Source organism: Polypterus senegalus, chromosome 13 (genome assembly GCF_016835505.1).
Source record: "Polypterus senegalus isolate Bchr_013 chromosome 13, ASM1683550v1, whole genome shotgun sequence".
Classification (NCBI taxonomy): Eukaryota; Metazoa; Chordata; class Cladistia; order Polypteriformes; family Polypteridae; genus Polypterus; species Polypterus senegalus.
The window spans coordinates 122,082,098-122,096,561 of NC_053166.1; the positions used below are offsets into that span (position 1 = coordinate 122,082,098).

Sequence of the window (14,464 nt, forward strand, 5' to 3'; positions counted from 1 at the left end):
TTCTGTTTGCTTCTCTAGGTAGTGTTTATCCTAATACCATTTCCCAAAGATGTGCATGTTAGGTAAAGTGGTCAATGAGAACAATCCATGTAAGTGTGTTTGAAAGTCTTTCAAGTGATGGACTACGGCCATATCTATGGCCAGTCCTAACTTGCCCCAAAGTTAAAGGGATAGGCTTCATCCCTCTGCAGTGATAAACATAGATAAAGTAGGCTTAAAAAATATGTGGATGCAACTGGGCCCAGTTTGGCATGTTTTGCCAGTGTAGCCTGAACTGAATTGGAAAAGACAAATTTTAAAAAACAAGACACCATATAATGATATTTTTGCTGAAAACATAATATATTTTAATATGGGCAAATTAAGTGAATATCATGAAACTTCTTTTGGGAGTATTGTAAATGCTTGAAACTATAAACATTTTGTGGTCCACCCATTCAATTTATTTATATAATACATTTGCTAAAAACCTTACTTAAGCAGTTACTGTGCATGGTAGCAACCCTGAATGGACCCCAAATTTGTTGTATACTGGCTAAATACAGGATCCATCAAATTGTGCACCCAAGGATCACATGGAGTCCACTGTTACTGGTTGCCTAGTACATGTGTGCTGGGAGCAAGCAAAAACCTTGACATTTTGGTGGTCCCAATTTTGAAATTCCAGTCTAGATAACATGTAACTATGTTAGTGGGATTTGAAACCATGACCTTGGTGCTTGAAGTCCAAAGCCTTAAACACTATATCACACTTAAAACAAGAATTCATCAAAACAGCATCAAAGCATATTTTACATTTAACTTTTGTCAAACTCAAAATGTCATTTAAATTGTACCATGTTTTATAACAAAAATGGTCACTGAAGTGGAAGTTCAGTATCCTACAAACTTGTGCACAGAATTCATTTTGCACAATATGGTACTCCAACTCGGGGCCTATATGGGCATGCATGGTAGTCATATGCCCTTGTTATAATTAAAAAGTTATCCAAGTGTGTGTTTTCTCTACCTCTGACCTGGTTTCCAGGACACAATGTGACGTTTTAAAATTACACGGATAGCACCCCAGTGGACTCCGTGAGTAAAGGGGGTAATTGCAATAGACATAGTGTTTTTTATATAACAGACTAGTACTTTTTGGTAAAATATTATGGAAAATCATATGTATATAAAAATAAAAAAACGTAAGTAAGAGTCACTATTAACATCTAGACTGTTCACTTATCTAATATTGTTGTGCAAGCTAAGTTGACCCCTATTTGCCGACGAGCGTTGCAAATCTCGCGTCGCTTTTAATTTTACACAACAGTTAATTACTTTAATAATAATGAAAACACCGGAAATCGGTGTCTTACTAACGTTTACTGGTGGGATGTTAGAGATGTACACACACATTCCTTCAAGGCTTCTCCTCGAGGTTGTCTTTATTCGTTCACCCTTGCGAATCTTAACCTGTCCGATCAGCTGGCGACTTTGTTGCTAGATGTCTTCAGTTGCCTCAGTCGACTTTATCTTTTAAAAGAGACTACCGACAGATCTGGTTTTCTTTTCTGAAGTCGCTGTCAATAGTTCATGTCACAACAACTTCTTCTATACATTTCGACAGATCGCAGAAGAAAACTGTCCACAAAGTTGATGCGCTTGCAGGGGACAGAGCGGCTAACGATCAGTCATTAACTGTTGATCCACCTTGGGAAGTGCCTTTTTTCGTTTTAAATTTGAAACGTTTTGCTAGCAGCTAGGCTATAGTCATGCGGTCAAAAGCATCATACTGTATTTATTTCTTGCCCATTTCTACCAAATCGTCAAGTCAGTAACGAAAATCAGTTAAATACCGACGGTCCCTTCTTTGGCTCTACACATAACCGACACATGTAAAGAAGAAAAGTAGAAAAGAATGGAGTCAAACCCTGATTTGAGAGAATGGCTGAGGCCCTAATAATTCTACGTCGTACTGTCTTTACTGCAAGAAAGAATTCTGTGCTAAATTCGGAGACAATAAAAAAAGTCCACTCAAAACACATTGAAAAAAATTTAATCTACCTTCCATTTTCTAAAAAAAAAATTCTTCTCTATTACTTTTACTTAATATGTACTGAAATGTTTACATTCGCCAATAAACGTACACTCGTTTTACCTGAAAAAATTTGAAATTAGTGGTCTATAATTTACATTGTGAATTTTACTGTTCACCTTGTATGGTTACAAGTGAGCTTACTTAATGCGTTATATATATCCTGTTTTTTTTTTCTCTAATCTTTTTTAGAACGAATTATTTGATATATATAACTTTTAAGTAATAATTTTACTTTTCATTCTTTTGCTTTGTATAGCATAGTTCTGTTTATTCTGTTTAGTGAATTTCATGTAATTGTATTTGTATGCACTATGATTTATTGTAATTTTAGTAAAACCGTCTTCTTTTTCCAGATAATGGCAACCCGAGAGAACTCTTTAGTTTGTCCCTTTTAATAGGGATATGCAAATAAGGTAATGACATCATCTACCGACTTCTGGCGAATTTTTGAGGCTGCGTTGACAGCTTTCCTTCAAGATGGCATTCCACTGGCCCATGAGCGATTCTCAGCGGTGGTCGCTTTTCATCAGAATCGTATCAGGTCAGTTAAGACTGGACAAAGTCTCTTATCTAAATTCTGTTGTGATTTAAATTATTTTGTTCCACATTAAAACACTAGTAATGCCTTGAGTGATATAATTTTATGCTAATTAATACTTAATGGCATCAGATTTTTCAATGTTGTACCTTGAATTCAAAACCCAAGAGAAACCCTGTGCACACGTTTACTACACTTACCAGCGGACAGTGCAGTCTTCCCACCATTACAGCTTCACTCGATGTACAACTCCATCCATCGTGAATTCACACTTATTTTTTGTTGAATCAGTATGGGACTTAAGATAGGTACTAAACTTGAACATACATATTAGTTCTATAGGGACACACTCATGGAAAAATATTCAATATAATATATTCTTGCATTTAATAAAAAGGAGAAGTTTTTTGTGTAATTTATTCTGTATTAGAAAATTGTTAAATATTAAAGTGTTTATTTGGATATGTATGTAAAGTTGAAAAAAAATATTTGAATATTTTGCTTATGTGGTGTATTCACCTTAGTGGGACAATTATTGTCACGTGTATGTGAAGTATATTGTTTATGTCAGAACATAACTGCAAATTGTGAATGTACATGAATGTTAGTTTACATTTATTCTGTAAAAAGTATGCATTAGAGTGTTGTGAGCTGAGAAATTAAATCTGTCCCTGTGCACATCTTCATATTATCCTTGTATCATGAAAGGCAACTCCCTTTTTAAATATTGGTAATAAACAACAGATGTTTTTAGTTAAAGGATGGCTATGACAGTTTCTGTATTAAATAGAATTTACAGTATTTACTTTTATAGTTTTCTATTTTTTTGTAAAGAAAAAAAACACTGATTTTTTAAACAGTACAGAGTTTTTTATTATAAGCAATGCTATTGTTTCTCTCAGAAACATACAGTAGATGCCAAAATGTAGCAGAAGAACAAAGCGGGAGGATTAATGGACCATTCCCATAAGCAGACACTTTCCAGAACATTGATTACTTAAGAGCCATGCTAATTGATTTGACTTGAGGTAGCCATTGTTAAATACTAAATTTACTTTCATTCAGCCATAGGTTTTTTATTGTGTACATCCGTTTTCAAATACCACACATACAAATGGTATTAATGGTTAAATAGTTCATTTTTTTCTTTCATTATAACATTTGGTTTCAAAATCTATCCAAATGATGCTCAACAAACCAATGTCCTTTAATTATTTTTTTTTATTTTATCCATAAGGTGTTTATTCTTGAAGGCTGTCGGCCTTCATACACTGCATAAATGTTGATTTGTAGACATTACAGTTTGGCACTAATGACCCTTAATTTATTTCTTTTTTGCCCGTCAATATGCACTTACACCTTCTACCTCCAAATGTAACATCTGTTTGTGCGGTTTTGACATTTCAAGCTTTACTGCCAAAAACATCAATGATATGCATATTCCACCAACTTTTTAATGTATCACTTGAACAAAACAATACATATTTTACTCTTTGGGTCTCGCAGTAAGAAATATATCTTTAATTATCCAAATGAATAATGAGGCATCACAATAAATAAAAAAATTCTTAAGCACTCACTGGAAAACTAGCTAGAAAAAATTTGGATTTTAAGACAAAATGATGTTATGTTTAAACTTACTTGTAAAGCCATTCAGTTAAAAAATCATGGGCGTTGAACTTTGTTCTTCTCTTCTGAAAGAAAAAAATATGACAACTTTGTTACTAAGGAATTTAAATTGGGCCATTAAAAGTGAGTGGGATGTGTGTGCTTTTTGCCTAGTGGCTAATTCTTGTCTGGAGCCGAAAGCTACTAGGATAAATGCAATGTCCCTGTACGTTGTAATACAATCCATCCGGAAAGTATTCACAGAGCATCACGTTTTCCACATTTTTTTATGTTACAGCCTTATTCCAAAATGGATTAAATTCATTTTTTTCCTCAGAATTCTACACACAACACCCCATAATGACAACATGAAAAAAGTTTACTTGAGATTTTTGCAAATTTATTAAAAATAAAAAAATTGAGAAAGCACATGTCCATAAGTATTCACAGCCTTTGCCATGAAACTCAAAATTGAGCTCAGGTGCATCCTGTTTCCCCTGATCATCCTTGAGATGTTTCTGCAGCTTAATTGGAGTCCACCTGTGGTAAATTCAGTTGACTGGACATGATTTGGAAAGACACACACTTGTCTATATAAGGTCCCACAGTTGACAGTTCATGTCAGAGCACAAACCAAGCATGAAGTGAAAGGAATGGTCTGTAGACCTGCAAGACAGGATTGTCCCGAGGCACAAATCTGGGGAAGGATACAGAAAAATTTCTGCTGCTTTGAAGGTCCTAATGAGCACAGTGGCCTCCATCATCCATAAGTGTAAGAAGTTCAAAACCACCAGGACTCTTCCTAGAGCTGGCTGGCCATCTAAACTCAGCGATCGGGGGAGAAGGGCCTTAGTCAGGGAGGTGACCAAGAACCCGATGGTCACTCTGTCAGAGCTCTAGAGGTCCTCTGTGGAGAGAGGAGAATCTTACAGAAGGACAACCATCTGTGCAGTAATCCATCAATCAGGCCTGTATGGTAGAGTGGCCAGACGGAAGCCACTCCTTAGTAAAAGGCATAAGGCAGCCCGCCTGGAGTTTGCCAAAAAGTACCTGAAGTACTCTCAGGCCATGAGAAGCAGAATTCTCTGGTCTGATGAGACAAAGATTGAACTCTTTGGTGTGAATGCCAGGCATCATGTTTGGAGGAAACCAGGCACCGCTCATCACCAGGCCAATACCATCCTTAAAGTGAAGCATGGTGGTGGCAGCATCATGCTGTGGGGATGTTTTTCAGTGGCAGGAACTGGGAGACTAGTCAGGATAAAGAGAAAGATGACTGCAGAAATATACAGAGATATCCTGGATGAAAACCTGCTCCAGAGCGCTCTTGACCTCAGACTGGGGCGATGGTTCATCTTTCAGCAGGACAACGACCCTAAACACACAGCCAAGATATCAAAGGAGTGGCTTCAGGACAACTCTGTGAATGTCCTTGAGTGGCCCAACCAGAGCCCAGACTTGAATCTGATTGAACATCTCTGGAGAGATCTTAAAATGGCTGTGCACCGACGCTTCCCATCCAACTTAATGGAGCTTCAGAGGTGCTGCAAAGAGGAATGGGCGAAACTGGCCAAGGATAGGTGTGCCAAGCTTGTGGCATCATATTCAAAAAGACTTGAGGCTGTAATTGCTGCCAAAGGTGCATCGACAAAGTATTGAGCAAAGGCTGTGAATACTTATGTACATGTGATTTCTCAGTTTTTTTATTTTTAATAAATTTGCAAAAACCTCAAGTAAACTTTTTTCATGTTGTCATTATGGGGTGTTGTGTGTAGAATTCTGGGGGAAAAATGAATTTAATCCATTTTGGAATAAGGCTGTAACATAACAAAATGTGGAAAAAGTGATGCGCTGTAAATACTTTCCGGATGCACTGTAGATAAAAAAGGATTTAGAAAATACATTGATTGATATGAGTTACTTTTTGCCAAGGGCCTAAAGGAGATACTCAGATAATAAAAATGTTAAATATTCTTTAATGCATCTTTTATGTTGTGCTTTGAGTAGGCACCAGTCTCTTGTAATCCTAAACTAAATAAGTGGATCAGAAGATAGATTGAAGTGTTTTGTATTATTGAAACTTATTTATATTTCATTTCATTTGCACCTGGTATACATTTATGGAATTGCAAATGAACAAAAAGTTTACAATTGTATTTGCCTAGCTTGAGGATCATATTCTAACAAACCTATTTGCATTTTTCCCAAAGGCTAAAGTGTAACTGTGAAAGTAGCATTATTTGTTATCAATCTCTTCTGTTTTATTCCTTTTGTTTTGATTACAGGAAGGTCTACTGTGGAGTGATGAATAAATCTTGAAGATTGTCATGTGCTGGTGGAAGAGGTGAGGCAAATATCTCAAAATGGTTGGCAATATGATGTGAAACTAGGGATCATGCTTGAGGGTAAAAACAACAGATTCTGTTTCCATTTTAAGGAGGTTAATTAAACAACAAATGGATGTCCTTTTCTTGTTCCTAGAGAAAAAAATGTTTTAAGTGAGATCTGCCTGTAAATATGTCTTCATCATTGCTGGGGAAGCTGTATTTTTAAATGTGTGGGAGGACAATACAGCCTTTGCAATGGGTTTATATATATATATATAGTATTCACTTTTTTGTTTAGAAAGAAACTTTTTGGCAATAATATATTGGAAATGACAGTGGATCTGAGACGCTTACCTAAAATTGCATATTCCAAAAATTATCTTTGCTAAGGATTCTTTATGTTAACTATCTATAGTGTAGTTATAAATCATTAAACTGATTTTCGTGTTTTGTCTGTAGATGCCACGATGGTACGGCAAGCAATGAACAATATAATCATTTGTCCTATTACCATCTGATATATTTTTCAGAATTATACTCTAGTTTGTATTTAAATGCAAGTCTTTTTCATTCATTTACCTTTTTTGTTGTAACTGTCATGCTTGTGCTTTTTATTTTCATTGTCAAGCAGTCCAATCAAAGTAGATGCTCACTGTGACTGTGACACTGTGCCCACTCCTCTGCCCTACCTCCAAATTATGACATGTAAACAAGAAATCCCTGACATGAGCTCATTATTCAGGCTTAATATTATGTACTTGGGTATGCTGACTGTGGATCCTCAATAATCCCCATTTAACCTAACTCCTTTGCATTATGGTCATCTTACACAACTACATAATACTAGTACTGCCAACAGTTTATGGTTTTAATGAATGGTATTCCAGAGCTTAATGTCTGTAGGTTTAATTGGTTTTAGCGAATGATCAGGTCTATGTAAGCAGTGCATAGAATCATGTGTGATTTAATTTCAGTTTACTTGGCAATGGTAAAAACATTTTCAAAAGATATTTAAAATATCAGCAATAACCTCCAAAGTTTCTTTCAAACTCCTCAAAAACGATCTAGACTAGTGTCTCTTAGGCACAGAGGGTGATGCTGGTGGGTCGCTGGTTACCGTTGTGGGTCACAGTAGGTCACCCAAGCGATGAACAGCACTGCTCGATATATCTCCCATTTCTAAGTGAGCTTGCTTCAACAAGAGGTCCAGAATAGCGCTTGTTTCACCAAAGGGGCAGTTTGCAGTTGATGCTAATGCATTGTCAGTGAATTTAAAAGACAAAACTAGGTTGTGGGACCGTAAAGGTTAAGAAACACTCATTGAGGTGATGCCAATGTTACAAACCTCTTTTTAAAAGAAAGGTTGTAAGAGTGCTTGCAGCTTTTCTCTGTGGCATGTAGCTTATATACTGTAAAATGTGATTCATTTACGTGCCTTACATTTCAGCTGTTATCGGTATGTTCGGGTATCTCAACCTCTCTTGCCTAGCTCTTCCTCTGTCAGGCTCATAGTGTGTTGTCCCGTTGACAGAGGTCCCAAGAGAGTTTAAAAACCACACATATTCTTGAATAAGTGCCGCATTAATAGGAATGTTTCTTGAAGGAGCATCACTGAACCACATAAAAACGGCTTTTTCACCATCGTCAAATGCAGCAGTTCGCATATCTTTGCAACCTGAGATTTTTCTTCTTTTTTGCATATAACAAAGACATATGTATTGCATTTGTCATTCCAGCAGATTGCACATCACAAATATTAACACTGTTATTGTTTTTTCATGTCTGCCATTTCTATAGAAGGGTGACAATGAATTCCGATGGATGTTTTTAAAATGTTGACGAGCAATATGCAAAAGGTATGACTGAAAACCACAGAAAACAAAAATAGCAAAAAAGCAGTATGAGGAAAGTTCGAAGAAAGAACATTTTTTACAGTGTTTCTGTTTGGGGATCATTGTGCAAATGTGTACAACTGAGCTGCGACCATAGAACTAACTGCTCTGTGGATGATTCATTCAAGCATTTCAGTGTCACTTCATTGTAATGAAAGTATCTGCTGCTGAATGTACTTTGTAGTAACGAGATTTCTATAGACTCGTGTCATATGGGGAAACTGTCAGAAACATAAAAATACTTCATTGTAATACTCTCTCACCTCGGTTTCTCTCCCCTCTCTGCGCCGCTGCAAAGCCCCGCCCACCTAGCGTTCTGAAAAGTGTCCTCAGTGAAGAGGGCAGCCTCTTTGCTGTAGCCCTTCACTGAGTGAGTCTCGCGGCCCGGCTGTCAGATGGCCATGGCCCGTGGTCCGGGGGTTGGGGACCCCTGTTCTAGGGAACATGATTTCAATTCTTTCCTGAAGAGACAGTAGGTGCTAAGACATCCTGAGTACTTAAAACTCATCATCCATAAGCTCATGGAGTGATCAACAGTGGAATATAATGTAAAACAGTACATTTTCCATTGTTGACATTATTTTTCCTGTATTGACTTTTACTTCAGGTCAGGTTGGGGAGCATGCACAGGTACAGCGCATTGCCATACTCACCACATGACAAAACAGCTCAGGATCCTGGTTGGCATCTCCCAGGCCGACAAGTGGTCAAGTCTCACCCTCCGGAAATGACCATTTGTCTACTGCAGCCATGTGTTATGTGGGCATCCACTTGGCCTGGTCCAGCCGCTCATCCCCTCAAAAAGGAAATGCTTGCGAGCTGCATCACCCTTCAGGAAATCGTTCCTAACTGATGCTCCCTTAAAATGCAGGTAACATGCCTCATTTGGGATACCATGAGCAACCGCTCATTCAATACAAATTCAAACCAGTGGTAACCAAGGTTTCTCTGAAGAGATACAGTACCAGAGGAGTCCAGACTTCATCTCAGGTCACTGGATAACATCCATTTCTTGCAACCATATAGCAAAGACGGAAGTAAAAAGACTCTAAAGACTTGGACCTTTGTCCTTTTGCATAGATATTGGGAGTGCCACACACACACCTTTACAGTGATCTCATGCCCCATATGCTCTCCCAATCCATCTACAGACTTCATAGGAAGAGTCACCAGAGACATGAATGTCGCTACCAAGGTAAGTAGACCCCTCAACAAGGTTGACACTATCTCCGCAGACAGACACACTTCTGATGGCTGTGCCCAACAGGTTATTAAAGGCCTGGATCTTGGTCTAACCAGGACACTTACAAGCCCAGACACTCAGACTCCTCGCTCAGTCTCTCGAGAGCCCTGATCTGAGCATTCATTGACTCTGCAAAGATCACGGCATTGTCAGCAAAGTCACAATCAGTGAAACATTCTTCACCAACAGATGCCCCACACCAACTGGACCCCACAGTCCTAATGAACCCCAGAATCAACTGGGAAAAACCCAGAGGTTCTGTCTCCACTCTGTATAGCACTCACAGTACCAGTGTACAGACCGGCCATGATATCCAGCAACTTTGAGGGGATCCTACAAAGTCTCAGGATGTCCCACAGGGCAGATTGATCAACTGTGGAAAACACTTTACGAAAATCAACAAAGACTGCAAAGAAAGTCTGTCAATATTTACGATTGCACTCTATGAGAGCTCTCGGTGCCAGGATGCGGTCAATGGTAGACTTCTTAGGAATAAAACGAGACAGCAGTGTTGTCCCCCTGTAGTTGCCGCAATCCAGGTAATCAACCTTTCAGATAGGGACATCAACTCCCATTTTCCAGTTGGGATGATGCCCATCTCCCAAATGGAAGCAAAGATTGCTTGCAATGCCAGGAGGACAGCCTTACCATCAGCCTGGATACCACAGATCCCTGCAGCCTTCCCTACCCTCAGCTGATTCACCACCTTTACAATCCCAGTGAGATTTGGTGGTTAACAGCTAATTGGAGGATCAGCTTCAAGAACTGTGGACCCGGAGATATTCAACGTCCAAGCCGGAAGATATTGACTTTATTCTTAATTATTACTAGTTAATAAGTCACTTCAGAATTTTAATATTTAAAGTGAATAATACAAGTGAAGAGTGTTGAAAAGTTATTCAGGGTAAATGGCTAACCAATGTGCAATACACAGTCTTTTTGCAAAGACCAGACACAAAATTTATAACATTAATATGCAGTCAGAAGTCTTTTCATTTTCTCAGAGAATTGTGAAGGCTTGTAGCTGGAAGTACAGTATATCACATGTGTTACAATAATACATAATCCACTTACCAAAGTATTTTCTTTTATGCAATATTTTTGCTTAACATTGCAATACCTATTTTACATACTGTATATTCTGTTGTACTGACTAATGCATCAAAATAAATTAAAATTCTAGCCTGAAAACCATGAATAATTTGTCAAATATAGTATATGCATAGTGCAAACAAACAAGTGGCAATCAAATATGATTGTGTAAATCAAAATCAAGAGCAGATTATTATAAAGTACAATTCGTGGAAAACCTAAATGATTAACTTTACAGTTCAGCTCAAAAAAAACCAACAAAGCTGTGTATATTAAATGTTTTTGATTGTGCTAATATATTTGTACAACACATTGTCTTACCTTACATCTTATCTATTAAGGATGAGCTAGAATCTAAAAACAGACAATGCAGTCAGACTTAATTGTGTTTAAGTGCAAAAGCAGACAAACTTGGAACAAGATTTAGGGTGGGTTATCATTTATTATCTGTAGAAATTAAGACAGGTGGGATGGCAGGTTAAGTGATGAGGGACCTTGTTGGAGTTAACAGACTGCTGCCCATGGTCATGTGATGCAACTAGTATAGGTTACCACAGGCAAAAATGTGCAGGCCAATGTAGGAACCTCAGTATCTATATAGTCTGATTCCAATGACGCATGTAACATAACATTTGCAGCCTTAAATGGGAGAGTGGAGCCTATCCCTGTACCACTGGGTGTAAGGCAGGAAACAACTATAGAGTGGGCATGCAGTATGTGCATTGCAGGGTGCACTCACAAACATGCCTCGATGACATCGTATTTCATTTTCAAGGACATCTTATAACCAGATATAAGATCATATTACATCAGGATGAAAAAAAGGCAGTGAAAGATCCAAAAGAAATATCTCCAGAGATTCAACATAATGATACTTTTAATATGAAATGAGAATGGGGAAACTTGGGAGATGACTGAGATATTAATTTAAAACACGGTACTTTTGTACCCTGCTGATTTAATTATAAAAGCTGAAGTCTTTAACACACAAATTTTATATAGAATGATGGATATACACAAGTGAAAGCATGAAGATAAAACATAGCTATTATAATAAGACAATAAGACTATGTGAATGTGCTTCAGGCTGAAATAATTCATCATCTTTACACCAGCAATATAAATGGAGGCACAGTAACTAGTTAGATGAAGTAAATTAAGTGCAGCATACAAAATAGTATTTACATTTGCAATACAGACACAGTGAGTGTTACTCATATCAAATGAGAAAACAAATAAGGACATGTTTAAGCACTGTGAGCTAATTGTATAAAGAAGACAAGCCCATTATGGTCATTAAGCCTATTATAAAACACTGTCACCAGCAAGTATCTGTAAAGCTTTCCTTTATGTAATGTTACTGGGTGACATTGACACAATCTGCAAGTATTAGATATGGTGCAACAATCAAATTGGAATAAATGTATTTTCCATACTGTAGTCACTTGCATCTGTATTCAGTTTGGAGTATGCATAATATTAGTTTCCTCTTCTGATAATTATTGTTTATTTGATAGACTATGGTCACAAAAATTATATTTCACTAAAGTGAAAGATAATGAGTTAGAAATTTGAAGTCAACCAAATCATAAATACACAATTAATACAAAAACCTTAAATTAGAGGTAACATAAAATTAACTCTCAAACCCATTTAAATGTAATATAGGAATGCTAGAGCTGGCATCTATCTTGGCAGTACTGTGTGAAGAAAGGCGACAGCTTTGGACAGGGTACAAGTCCAGCATTTGGCCCACTCACACTCAAACTGGGCTAATTTGAACATTTTTATTATCCTAACCAGCAGGCTTTTGTGGCTGTAGGAGGAAATCCATAGTATCCGAAGTATAATCCAGATAGACACATGGAGAACACTGAAACTCTACATAGACAACATTCAAGTTGAATCTTTTTTGGTTAATCTGTGATGTGGCAGTGCTACCTAGTGTGCCACCTGTTATAATGTTTTTTTCGTTCATTATATAGTGAGATGTTTTGCACATCTGTTTCCATAGGCTTTAAATTATTTAACAAGTATTTAATAACATTCTTAAACATTACCCATGAAAGCACAAAAAAGGCATTTTTGCACTGCTGTCCTCAGCCAACTTGTTTATGCTCCGACAGCACTGACTTGGCATGGTTTACATTGCTTTAATAATATAATCCCACTTTAGAAGAAGTCCTTCACAGCATTGAACTGCACTGTACCGGTGTTCTTTTCACTCTTGCTTAGAGTAGACATTTATTTCTGTTGCAGAGTCATATGATTAATTCAGGAAATCTGCTTGTTTTCATTAGTGAGATATAGATGAGGGCGGCATGGTGCCGCAGTAGGTAACGTCACAGTTAGAAGACCCGGGTTCGCTTCCCGGGTTGTCCCTGCATGGAGTTTGCATGTTCTCCCCATGTCTACGTGGGTTTCCTCCCACAGTCCAAAGACATGCAGGTTAGGTGCATTGGTGATTCTAAATTGTCCCTAGTGTGTGTGTGTGAGCGCCCTGAGGTAGGCTGGCACCCTGCCCGGAGTTTGTTTCCTGCCTTACGCCCTCTGTTGGCTGGGATTGGCTCCTGCAGACCTCCATGACCCTGTAGTTAGGATATAGCGTGTTGGATAATGGATGGATGGATGGATAAAGATGAGTTTTCAATTTGACATTTGATGATCTATTGTGTTTGGAGTTTGCCCAATATATGATACAATTATTTGTGTGTATGTATCTGTTTTTTAGCATTTCGCTCATGTGGAGACAAATAGTTATTTAAAAAGCTTATTTTTGTTACCTATAGAGGTATCTTCACCCATTACTCTCCACTCACAACACTGTGAAACTGTTACACTCTGCAGTGTCTGTAAATGCCGAAGTTCTGAAGCATTATAGCAACAAAAGAAAAGCAGCACTTGCTGATTATTTTTCCTTCTGTATTCCCTGCACATTTTCCAAGTACATATGATAAAAGTAATGATTAACATGCTGTTTGCAAAGGTTGATCTGCTTTCTTTGCTTTTAGTTTCACACTATTGTCAACTCTTTGTCACTTTGAATGACCAGCTGAAATAAAAGATGAACATGATCAGCATCCATTATGTGCTAAGCCCAGTTTATACCTAGCTAAGTCATTCAGCGCCATAGTCAAAAACATACTGTGTTTGAATGTCATGCTCAAATTGATGCTGAATTCACTTGCTGTTGGACCAAATGGAAATATTACCTTTCCAGTCAGAAATTTGATGTGAACATCTTTTGAAGTGGGAGCTCAGAGTCAGACAATTTGGAGAAAACAGTACTACCTGAATTCAATGAGTTGCAATGTAACACTGACCTTTCACCTCAATAAATTGAAAAATTAAATAATGTGTTTTGACAGAAATAGCATTTTTGTTGTTGAATTGCATCTAGAATGAAATATACTTTTAATATGTTTTATGTGCTTTTTACAGTTCACATGTAATTGCTTTTTGTGAGGCTCATATAGCAAATCAACAGCAAACTTGTGTTTCTCTCAAAAATCCAACCATAAAATTCACAAACAACAAAGTAGGAAGATGAAATGTTACAATCGGGATACTACAAAAACTCCCATAGCAAGTGATCACAGCATGACATGCAACGTTAAACTGGACCTGTATTAGTGCTTACTCCCATTCTTATTTTGAGTCCAGAAAAGCTGACATAGGTGGTTTCAG

The 14,464-nt window shown here is 37.5% G+C and overlaps 2 protein-coding genes across 7 annotated transcripts in view; one reads left to right on the forward strand and one right to left on the reverse strand.

Moving 5' to 3' along the window:
* iqck (IQ motif containing K) overlaps positions 1–14,464 on the reverse strand; it is a 97,023-nt gene that overhangs the window by 68,812 nt on the left and 13,747 nt on the right. For all 6 annotated transcript variants that reach the window (XM_039773797.1, XM_039773796.1, XM_039773798.1 and 3 more), the window contains exon 4: positions 4,257–4,309. In XM_039773797.1, coding sequence (XP_039629731.1) covers positions 4,257–4,309 — 53 coding nt within the window. The remainder of the gene's footprint in view (positions 1–4,256; positions 4,310–14,464) is intronic.
* LOC120541868 (lysine-rich nucleolar protein 1-like) overlaps positions 6,528–14,464 on the forward strand; it is a 59,780-nt gene continuing 51,843 nt past the window's right edge. The window contains exon 1 of the mRNA XM_039773794.1: positions 6,528–6,567. The gene's annotated coding sequence lies outside the window, so the exon portion shown is untranslated. The remainder of the gene's footprint in view (positions 6,568–14,464) is intronic.